This window comes from Stylophora pistillata, chromosome 5, assembly GCF_964205215.1.
Source record: "Stylophora pistillata chromosome 5, jaStyPist1.2, whole genome shotgun sequence".
In the NCBI taxonomy this organism is placed as follows: domain Eukaryota; kingdom Metazoa; phylum Cnidaria; class Anthozoa; order Scleractinia; family Pocilloporidae; genus Stylophora; species Stylophora pistillata.
The window spans coordinates 5305742-5317267 of NC_142523.1; the positions used below are offsets into that span (position 1 = coordinate 5305742).

Sequence of the window (11526 nt, forward strand, 5' to 3'; positions counted from 1 at the left end):
AACATTTTAAGCAGAATTTACACTCTCATCACACCTGACAGTAGAACTGTTAAGGTTGGACGTGGTTTTGGATGCAGCATTTGGACTGAGTAACGTTGCTCGCCGGCATTTAAGTAAACTGTTTGCCGGAGTCATTACTAAGGTCTGGCGCGTGAATAAGAGTGACTAGCATCTAATTTCTCCTTACAATATCACCCCTGAATCAGGCAGTAAGGTCATGAGAATAAAGGAAATGATCACTTACTAAAGAAGCTCTTGATTGTTCAACAAATTCTCCTTGTCAGCACCTTAGGAAATCTATAGAGAACAGTATGGAGAGTATGCCTACTCATGCTTAACAAATGGTAAACACCACAGCGTACACTATTGAGTTATGGATGCACGCGGGAGGTTGCTAAGCACGAAAGAAGCGTAAGAGTCGCTCGAGGCGATAGCCGAGAGCGACTCTAGCTTCTTGAGTGCTTAGCAAACCTCCCGCGTGCATCCATAACTCAATAGTGTACGCTGTGGTGTTTACCATTTGTTTTATAACATAACATTGATACATTGTTGCTAAAGAGTTCCCTTTTATCTAACAAATCTTACGCGACCAGGAAAAAACAAGCGCGCGCGGAAAAATAGTCTTTGCATTTGCTCACGTCAGCAGCGTACACCCATGGGCAAATGGGGGACGCTAAATTGACCAATCAGAGCGCGCGCTTTACTTTGGTTATGTTATAATAGGATGTAAAGGGGTTAAAACATTGACTTCATTTTTTAGGACCGTCTGTTGGAGTCCTTTGCATTGATGACGGTAACCGTGAGGATCTGGGCCTTTCCCGTCTCCGTCCCTTGGAAGAAAAATTCCTGAAATTGCCCTGTCAAGCTTTGTGTTGTGCTCTGTCGGGAGTCAGGCCAGTGGGTCTACAGCAACAGAAGACAGGTAATTTCATTTAGTGATTACTGCGCAATTATTCGTGGCTTAAAAATCGATTTTCTGGCGATTTTTTCTCAAGTCACTGGAATGTGTAGATGCATCAGATGCAAACCCACTGACACGTTTGTCAATATCAAATCAAGCGCCGTGATTGATTTTTTTTCATATTCTCAAGCATCCGCTTTTCCTTAGTTTTTCTTATTTTTCTTCTTATTTTTCTTCTAATTTTTTTTTCTCATTTTTTCCCATTTTTTCCCATTTTCTTTTCACTTTTAATCTCAATTATAGGGTCAGAGACCTCTATATGGAGTGTAGACTCGATTGCCTGGTTACAAAACAAAGTGTCCGGCACAAAGCTTCTCGCATATCCTACAAGAGTCGAGTCCAGCAAGCTTGTCATTGTCGATCTCTACGTGTTCCCTCCCAAGTACCCAAAGCTGAAAACCCCAGTATCGTCTCTAGCAGGGAAAGGTCTGCCGGGACTACAGTTCAGTATTGCAGAGATGATGATAACTTCCGGTGTGGCGCAACGAATCATGCCGCAAGTGGAAGATGGTGGCGCGTGCAGTACCGGGTCGAGTCCTTTGTCGGAAGGGAGCAACGGGTATTTGACTCGGAGCTGTAGTAGTGTGAGTATTGGGAGTAGCGTGCAGGAAGGAAATGGACTCGTCGAGAAATGTGCGGATACTGTAAATTTTAAAGAGGAAAGTGCGTTTACGGACAATTCTTGTTCATCGAAAGAAACTGTTATTCACGAGTCAGCTCTAACGAACGAAGAGCATGCAAAGGTGAATGAAGAGTCTTCTTTGGATGAAGCAGAGAATACAGATTCCAATTCTGGACAGAAGGTGACGGATCAACAAATCGACAGCGCACCTGGATTAAGCTGGAAAGATAGAAATTTAGAACATTCCCAGGACCAAAAAGACATAAAACCTATTGGTAAGTGAAAGAGGGGTGTTACCCAACATAGGCGAACTGCCCTAGAACTTCACCTTTAAATAGATGGTTAAAATACCCTTCCGTTGTTTTCTTGTCATATATTGAAAAATTCTGAGTTCTGATTAGCTAAGAACGTAAGCTTCGAGCTGATGGGAAGCACCACATTTTAGCGCTCTTTTTTTGGGGGGGGGCATAAAAACCTTTTCATCGCTTGGTATTAACTCATAGACATGGATTCCTTTCTTTGGGCGGATTTTTCGTTAACGAATACTTGTTTACAATCCACAGAATACAAGACGTTTCTATTAACTAAGGTTTTCATTCCCTAATACTAGTTTGTCGACAGAAAATCTCGGAATAAAAGTGGTCTTTTCATTTAACTTTAGATATTGATATTTTCTCTACGTTTTTTTTTCCATCGTAGGTGTATCGATGTTCCCCGGGTCCCTTCCCATGTCAGGCCCTGAAGAGTCCTTCGTCACCGAGCTCCCACCCATGCAGGGCCCAGTTTGCCTACAAATGCTGATGTCTCATGTTGTGAGTCCCAGCGAGTTTTATGTTCATCTTGTAACGCCAGATGCTGGAATTCTTGATGTTATGATGGACGAATTGAACAAGTTTTACGACAGTACGTTAATTTACTCTCTTTTGTTTCCTATAATCCCTCGTTTTTTTTATCTGTTATTTTCTGAAATCTCCCTTGCGATTTTTTTCCCTTTTTATGGTCCATAGGTGATCCTTTTCCCCAAAGTTGTGCGTCAAGTAATGGTTTCCAGCCCCAAATAGGAGACTACTGCTGTGCCCGTTTCACAGAGGACGGGAGATGGTACCGTGGTCTGGTGACCGGTGTCCGCTGGACTGTCAATAGTCAAAGTCCAATCAGCAGTGTTCTCGATGTCCAAGTATTTCATGTGGATTTTGGAAGTTCCGAGTTTATTTCTGTTACTGATATCAAGCCTCTCGAAGCCAAATTCCTATCGCTACCTGGGCAGGTGGTGAAGTGCCGACTGGCGAACCTAAGACCTTTGATAATAGAAGGTTAGTCTGTTTTTTATACAGGACTCCAAGCTCAGCTCTTTTCTAAAATGCCATTTGCGACCCATGATCATGAATTGTTCGTCGGAAAAGAATTTTACTCGCCAAAAAGATATCGTTTTTGAGGTCCATACAACGTCGTTAGGCTTAGTACTCAGAGAATCAGAGGCAACGGAGCCTTCTAGTGTTGAATGAAGATGTTTATCTCATTTTTACTGTCGACCATAAACAGTAAATGATGAAAAGGTCACAGCTTCCTTTACAGCTGAACACTGGTCATTGAATTGACCACCCGAACCCTCCCCCCACCGGGCGATAATTGACGGCTAATCCCATAGAACGCTAAGTCGTTACGTTTACTTCTAGAGACCTCGCCAGCCCCAGAAGAAGTCCCTGCCATGGAAGAAAAAACCGAGACAGTCAGCATCCCAACAGAAGAAACCCCCCCGAAAGAAGAGAAACCAGAAGCGGTGGTTGAACGGCCCACCAAATCTGATTCTTCTCCTTCGCGGAAATCTCGCACCAAAAGGGACAGAAGGAAACGAAAACGAACCCCGAAGATATCGTTAAAGGATGAAAGTATTGTTATACGCGCGGCTGGTGATGAATCTTACGAGAGCAGTGAAATGAGTGAGATTGAATTCTTGAAAAGCAGAGACCAGGAAAAAGAGAAAAAGAAAGTGAAAGATAACAATGATTCCAAAGTGGATAAAGCTGCGTTTCCGGTGAGTGCAAGAACCACAAGACCCAGGAGGCCTGGACCCTGCGCTATCGAATCTCCTCCCTACTAATCTGATACACCATCTCTCGAATACAGGAGTTTGCCACCGCAAAGGCGATACTGGCCTGGGTTCCAATTCTCTTTAGAGATTCTTGTTCTCAGGTTCCACGTCCGTTACGTATCTGGGAAATCTTTCGCATCGATGTAATTACCTGATTAACTGCGAACCCACCCTCCCCCCCCCACCCAACCCAACATTAACCCACCCTTCCCCCACCCAACTCAACATTAACCCACCCTCCCTTCTCCCAACCCAACGTTAACCCACCCTCCCCCTCCTAACCTAACATTAACCCACCCTTCCCCCACCCAACCCAACGTTAATCCACCCTTCCCCCTTCCCAACCCAACGTTAACCCACCCTCCCCCTTCCCAACCTAGCATTAACCCACCCTTCCCCCACCCAACCCAACTTTAACCCACCCTCCACTCCTTCCAACCCAACGTTAACCCTGACTTGTTCTCAGTGGACTGTTGTGTTTAGGGGAGGGGTAGGTGTGCAGTTTCTCAAATATTTACATTGATCTAATCTTTATCCATTTCTCTCTCTTTTTTTCAGGAAAAATACTTGCTTCCCAGTCCAAGTACAAACCCAGAAAAACTTTTCCCTCTGCCCAATGAATCCCCTCGCGTTAAAGCTGCGGAAAAATGGCCCGAAGGCTCGTCAGAATTGTTAACCGGTCTGACGGACGACAACAGGAAGTTAGTTGGTTACATGGTGCCGTGGGATCCGTGGGTCTATCAACAGCTGTTCATCCATGCTATTGGAGGAACGAAGGTTATATCATCATGTTTCTTTTTTTTTTTTTCTTCTTTTTTTTTTTTGCTGATGTAACTTCTGTCAAATCAGCACTTCAAGCTGCGACCGTTTTGGGCGCCATGGCGGATAGGAAAATTGAAGCGAAAATTTAAAAAATTTACAGTCGCCGATTTGGCGACCTTTGTTCGGCAATTTGGTTTTTCTAGGTCGTTAAATAGCGACTTAGAGGCCCAAATGTTCTAACTTGATCGATTTTTAGCAATGCTTCTTCAGTCGAGCCCAGTACCTTAGCCATTACTGATAAAGTGCGGATGTGGATCGCGACGTTTCGTTTGACATTTGGTGAGTCAACTTCCTCGCCTGAAGAAGTCTAGCAGTATGCGGTCGAAACGTCGCGATCCACCACTTAAACGATTACACCGAAGAACAAGCGATTATGCATCATTACCAGTATGATCGCATTAATGGAAAACCACAAACGTTTTTAAAGATATTTATATTTATTTCACAGGTTGATATATCATATAAGAAGCCCATCCTTAATCTTGACTTGTACGACACCACAGATGACGACGATATCTTTATTAATCAAGTACTTGTGGAGACAGGGATAGCAGATTTTTTGCAAAATCCTGCAGAACGGACAGGTGAATCTTTGGGTGAAGGAAATGCTTTTCGTTTCGCATGTACCTTGTTGTATATGTTGAGCATTTGCTGTTCGGTCGTGCAATAACTCGATTGGTCATTCGAACGCTAGACGTTCAGTCGAACGGTCATCGGACGGTCGGCTGATTGTTGGGTTGGCTTGTCGGACGGTTACCTGTTCGTTTGACGGTTTGGACGGTTTTTACAACCTGTCGGGCTGTCTGTAGATCGTTAGCTCGGTCTTTTGGATTGTCGCTCGAGCGTTCAGATGATCGGTTTTCGTGTCGGACGGTCGATCGAACGTTCGGTTGGTCGATCAGTATATCCGACGAGCACTCGTTAACGATGGATTTCAACATGCTGGAAATATTAACCGAACCTTTATTACTTTCCATTAGGAAATGATGTTATGACGGTTCAACTCACTCTCGAAGGTTTAGAGAACGCTACTTCAAGTATGCAACATCAAGGTATCTTACCCGCACTCGTTTGGATAGTTGAAGTTAAGGGCTGTTTAAAACATAATTAACGATTTGACCCCCCCCCCCCCCCAAGAGTGACTACCGTCTGATTTCTTCTTACGATATCACCCCTGAATCAGACATTAAGGTCATGAGAATAAAGAAATGATAGAGGAGTTCTTGATTGTTCAACAAATTCTCCTTGTCAGAACCTTAAGAAATCTACAGAGAACAGTATGGAGAATATGCATATAGATGATAAGGTGCAAAGGGTTAAGTTAACACACGACCGTAAACACGACTGAAGCGGGCTGTTGGCGAAAGAGATTTTGAAGGGGAACTGAACCCTAAAAATGAACCATTCTTAAATTGCAGCTTATAGTTCAAATAGCAATGTTCGAGGGTTTTTTTCAGTCTTTGGGTCCAACTTCGCCTCGGAAAAATAGTTTTAAGTGGTATTTTGGCCTCGTAGTACGGCGGCTCAGAAAAGCGATGTCAGCGGTCAATTTAGCTCGCTCTTACGTCGCTGGTGGGGAAGAAAGATAATAAACCCGTACTCTTCCTACAGCCGAAATTTCGTTTGGTTATGGAGACATCGAAATTGCGTGACCTGTAATGGGGATTAACTACGAAAATGAAATAGTAGCACTTGTTTTTCTTAAGTTAGTTCCCCACCACTGACGTCATAAACGACCGGTGCTGACCTATTTTGAGCTGACGGTCTTACAGCCCCAAAAGCGGGAAAAAGGCAACTTCAAATCGAATTTTCTCGTAAAAAACAAGAAGTGAACGAAAATGAATATCGACACTTTATCTTACTCCTCTAAAGCTAACTAGAAATGAATGCAAACAATATACTAATTTTAGACTTCAGTTCCCCTTTAATGGTAGTTGCCAGTTGGTTACTTTCTTCGTTCTCATTGTTGCGCTCAAACACGTTTCATCCGATGATCGCCAATACGACTGAAGCTGGGCTGTGTACAAAAGAGATTTTAATGGTAGTTGCCAGCAGGTGACTTTCTTCGTTTTCTTTGTTGCGCTCAAACACGTTTCATCTGATGATGGTTCACGGCCAGGAAAATATTTTTCATCAATAAAGCGTCTTTACAGCTCTTCGTCTTCGTATTTCGCTTTGGGGAGAAATTTTTACCATTCGGTGTTTTGGCGATATATTGCTTCACTTGCATGATGATTGAAACGAAATTTCCAAACGTCTTTGTGCGGCCGCGTAAGAAGATAAATTTGGCACCCTGCCTTCTCGGCTGATACGCCAACGAAAGTACCGTCATAACATGAGGAAAACTACAAAAAAATGTGGGTTTGATACGATAGAAAATTACCCCAATGGAAGGACAAACTAGAATAGTTCAAGAATGGCTAACCCTGTAACTCCCATGATTTTAGTGACCAAGACAGAATTTCTCCTCAAAATTTCAATAGTGTCAAGTAGACAAGTGATAGGAATGAAGAAAAACATCAATTAGTTTAGTTTAGTTTAGTTTAGTTTATTAGCTTCGCCGACCGGCAGGGACACCGCAACAGCTTGCGTCAATTACTGGGGTAAACCCACCCATCCCAACCCAGGGGAGGACATCCATCACACAGTAATCTCGTGCGTGGGAAATTAACGTCTCCTACCCCTAACCCTGCAGGAGACGGAGTCCACGATTTATTCGTCCTTATCCGAGAAGACTAGAATATCTAACCATTTCTTGATGTTCTAGAAAGGTAGCAAATTCTTCTCAATTATTTTAAGACCTTGAGTGTTGGTTCGGCCGGGCCTCGAACCCTCGACCTCTCCCGCACAACAGTCCAGCGCACTATCCATTGAGCTAACTTGGCGGATTATTAGTTGATCCAGTACCAAATTCTTAGAACTGACGCCATAAGAATTGAGTGACAGACAGAGAGGAGAATTGATAATGAGATCTTGGGAGTGAAAGGGTGAAAGATGGGGAAGATCGTCACGGATGAAGAATTTAGAAATATATTTATTGAAAAAACGCTTAAAGCTTCACTTAGCTTCTTCCATGAGTGACCAGGACATAATTTCCCCTTAACGTATCAATACTTTATCAAGCCGACAAGCAAAATATCTACTAGGGGACATACATACCCCGTGTTACTGAACTACAATTTTCACAAGTAAAAATACTCATCTTTCGAGTACTTATCTGGACAGGTTCACCCTCAGATGCAAAGGAGGCAAAGGCTATGACAAGTCCAGGAAGCTCAACCAGTCCGCTGAAAGACTGGGATCCAATGATGGAAGATTTTCTTTCATCTAAAAACAGCTATGCTGTAGACATTGATGACTTGGATATCGTCTTTCAAGGATACCGTAAGTATCCAAGCTTTCCCTCTGGAGCCCATAACTTGAGTGGTTTTATCGGAAGTGTTACAGAAGCTTGTTTGTAAGTCTGCCCTTTGGAATGTTCATTATGGGAAATATAACTCAAGTATGTGCTGCTCAGTAATATTTGTTTGAGTGGTCACACATACCAGGGTTTTATTTATGTACTCGAAAGTTCAAACTACATACACCTTGTGATAGTGTAGTCTGATCGTCCGGGTGAGTGTAGTCTTGAGAAGGACAGTTGTTGGTTCTAGTGACTGACGTTTCGAAAACCTGGACGAAAGTCGTTATCAGAATCAAGTGAATAGTTGTTTTCATTTGAATGCACCAAGTACGATTCGTGTAAACACTGATCAGGTTAGCTGTGATGTTATTGGCTGCAAGACTCCAATGGCGTCAGTCGGTCGTGATTGGTCATTTTCTATCCGTCGGTAAAGTTAGGTCGTTCTGTTCGTTTGTGATGTTACCGTCGTAAAGTCGTTTGTATGGTGTCGGCAGTAGTTGACATCTGTTGAGGGGATAATAATAATAATGTTAATAATAATTTAATATTTATATTGCGCAAATTAACATGTGGATATGATCAAATGCGCATCACAACACTTTTCGGAGGACTTTGGCCAGTCTGCATCGGCAGTTTACAAACAATCGAAGGAAACTTATTTGAAGATGCCCCCTCCCCCCAATTCCCAGTAAACATGCCAGAGCACATCACAGTAATCTCGTGTGTGGTTCTTTAACGTCCCCTGCCTAACCAAATTAGCTAATGAATAGATGTAGAAGACGGGACCTACGGTTTATTCGCCCCTATCCGAGAAGACTAGAACGTCTATCCATTTCTTGATATTATAGAAAGGTAGCGCATTCTCCTCAGTTATTTTAAGACCTTTAGTGTTGGTCCGGCCGTGGCTCGAACCATCGACCTCGACCTCCCGCACAACAGTCCAGCGCTCTAACCAATTGAGCTAACCGGGAGGCGGTGCCAAGCTTTCCAGAGACAGTCGTTGAAAAAAGTTAGGGTTGTAGGTTAGACATTGTGCAGTGTCCGAAGCCGCAGTAAAGGGTGCCACATGAAAGTACTTTTTATTTGAATGGTCACACACAAAGGTTTCATTTACGGACTCAAAAGCTAGAACCACCCTGAGCGGCGGCGTAGTAAACATGAAAGTATGGGTACTAACAATACGGACCCACGCGGACCTCGCTCCCTTTTTTTCCCCTTAAACTTTGGTTTTTATTTCAGAGGATCTGAGCAGAAGAGTGTGCCATTATTACCAGACAAGATCAGGTTGCTGGCGAGGAGACCAGTGCCCCAATCTTCATGTTAAAAAAGGTAATACTTGTAACTGCGTGGTACCTCAATGGACTGAAGCTTGCATGCGCAACATTTGAAGCAAAGCTAGCGAATAGATCGTGTGTTTTTCGCGTCAGTTACTCACTGGATTTCGCGCCAAGTTATTGTTTCTTGGGTCTGTAGACCCCTGAGGGGGGGTGGGTGTGTGCGCACCCCCTCCCCCTCCACCTCTTCCTCTGCAATTGAATATAGGGGGATGCTCGGCTTGAAAGAGGTACTTTTTTCAGACAACGTAGATAATGAGGCTAAGGGTAACCTTGTTAAGATACAGACGTTGCTGCTTTTCAAATGAGAATGACTTTGTTATCCTGCCCACTAGATACTGTTCTTCATCACAACAAGGTCACCTTTAGCCTCACTCCAAATCAAAGGCTTGGCAACTAAGTACACAACTGTAAAATGGCATATGTGAGATACAAAGAATGGCAAAGAAATACATCAGAAGGTATTTGAAAGGGTGTAAAGATTCGTCTGGTGGAGCACTTTTGAAACCGAAAACTTTCCTTCAAAAGTTCCCATTTCGATTTCTGATGGATAGAAGCAATTTGAGGTTTAATTTCATTTCCTCCTTGATTAGTGTTAAATTGAAGCTCATTCGACAGGTTTCAAATTTTGCCTCGCATATAAGATGTTAAAAACTGTGAACCCTTCGATTTAGATAGATCTGATGCTATGTCACTGCTTAAACCTGCAGGTGAAGAGCTTCATGACTACGTGGAGGCATTTTGTGACAATAGGGATTCCTCTGTCACGCTACCTGATATCGGTACCTGGGTTGCAGTTCGTGTCACGGCCATCTTCAATCCAGGACATTTCTGGGTGCAGTTCCCATACGGAACAGAACCAATAGAGAAGCACATCATGGCAGGTATGTTTTTGGTATAGATGAGCATTCTCAGAAACTCTATAGAGGTTCAGTCTTGTATATGTTTTAGAAGAGTGTGTGGTCCTATGGCGCACTAGAATACAGATGAAAAGGTCCAAGCTTTTCCCTTTACTCCCTCCCAAACATCAATTTAATAATGTGGGGGGTGGGGTGGGGAGGAGTTTCTAATTAAGCAATACAGCACATTTTCCCGGGCTCTTTGTGATAAAGCCGCGCGGGATGCTGGTAGAACACGAGAAAAGCTAAAAAAAATCACTCCCCTTTGGCTCGTGGGTTATAACCTTGCCAAGTGTTCTCCCAACATTGCAAGTGGCTCTATCACGTCGTAGAGCCCGGAAGAATGCGTTCTATTGCTTTTATGACATACCGATCAAATGCGGGATCTAAAGCCTGATAAAGCGTTCGCTTGGAAACTGAATTGATTCATCAGACGATGCGTTCTATGGTGTTACGTTGGTAAGGGGTATTTGAATCGAAGGTAATTTGGTGATATCAACCAAGTTGAAATTGTAAATTGGCCTCCGTAATGAGTTAGAAAGCTGACGTTGCGAGCGTTAGTCCTTCGTCTTTCGCTCTGACGAAGGGCTAACGCTCGAAAAGTCAGCTTTTTAACTCTTTACGGTGGCCAATTTACAATTTCAACTTAGTTGATATCACCAAATGACCTTGTTACCCCCACGGACGCAGCACCACAGTTTCTTTAGAAACTTACCCCCCGTATCTCAAGATAACTTCGTTTTATCAACCGAGTTGATTAGGTCAATTAGCCCAACGTAAAGAGTTTCCAAAGATGAATTTTCGAGCGTTTCGTCAGTATGCTTTTTCTCTATAGTCTTCTCTGTACCTTTCTTATGTTGCTGTCGAAGAGAATTCGTTCACTCCTCAAGAGCTTTGTTAAGTCGCCGATGCAATTTTCCCTTTCGTGAACGGCCGTTGTCATTTGAAACGGTCGTTGCCATTTCCGATAACAGTCGTTGCCATTCATTACAAAATGGCAACGACCGTTTACGAAAGGTAAAATTGCGTTGCCGATTATTCCCTTTATTCTCGTGACCTTAATGGTTGATTTAGCAGTGATGTTGTGTGGAGAAATTAGATCAAGGGTTTGGCTCGCGTGAAGGACTGGACACAACTCGAACATAATTCTAGTATCATGTTACATCTTCTCCACGGTTTTTTAACCTAGCTCCTATTTCTCGCTATTAATTGATTTATTGATTGCATTTCAGCGAGGTTGAATCGAGAGTTCGAATTTGACAACGGAGAGCAAGAAGATCTTGATTCTCTGATGAACAAACTCGGGTAATTTTTTTAATTATTTTAGTTTAATTAGTTTGTTGTGTTTCATTGTTACTATCGAAACCATCATTCATCAGTGATCAAAATCCAG

General features: G+C 43.0%; 1 protein-coding gene across 2 annotated transcripts in view; it reads left to right on the forward strand.

Annotated features, from left to right (window-relative positions):
- The window catches only part of LOC111331556 (uncharacterized), a 42753-nt gene that overhangs the window by 8394 nt on the left and 22833 nt on the right, over positions 1–11526 (forward strand). For both annotated transcript variants that reach the window (XM_088760799.1, XM_088760800.1), the window contains exons 9-20: positions 761–922; positions 1205–1858; positions 2283–2486; positions 2591–2896; positions 3260–3618; positions 4234–4452; positions 4946–5081; positions 5478–5549; positions 7723–7881; positions 9140–9229; positions 9945–10118; positions 11366–11438. In XM_088760799.1, the coding sequence (XP_088616925.1) occupies positions 761–922; positions 1205–1858; positions 2283–2486; positions 2591–2896; positions 3260–3618; positions 4234–4452; positions 4946–5081; positions 5478–5549; positions 7723–7881; positions 9140–9229; positions 9945–10118; positions 11366–11438 (2608 nt within the window). The remainder of the gene's footprint in view (positions 1–760; positions 923–1204; positions 1859–2282; positions 2487–2590; positions 2897–3259; positions 3619–4233; positions 4453–4945; positions 5082–5477; positions 5550–7722; positions 7882–9139; positions 9230–9944; positions 10119–11365; positions 11439–11526) is intronic.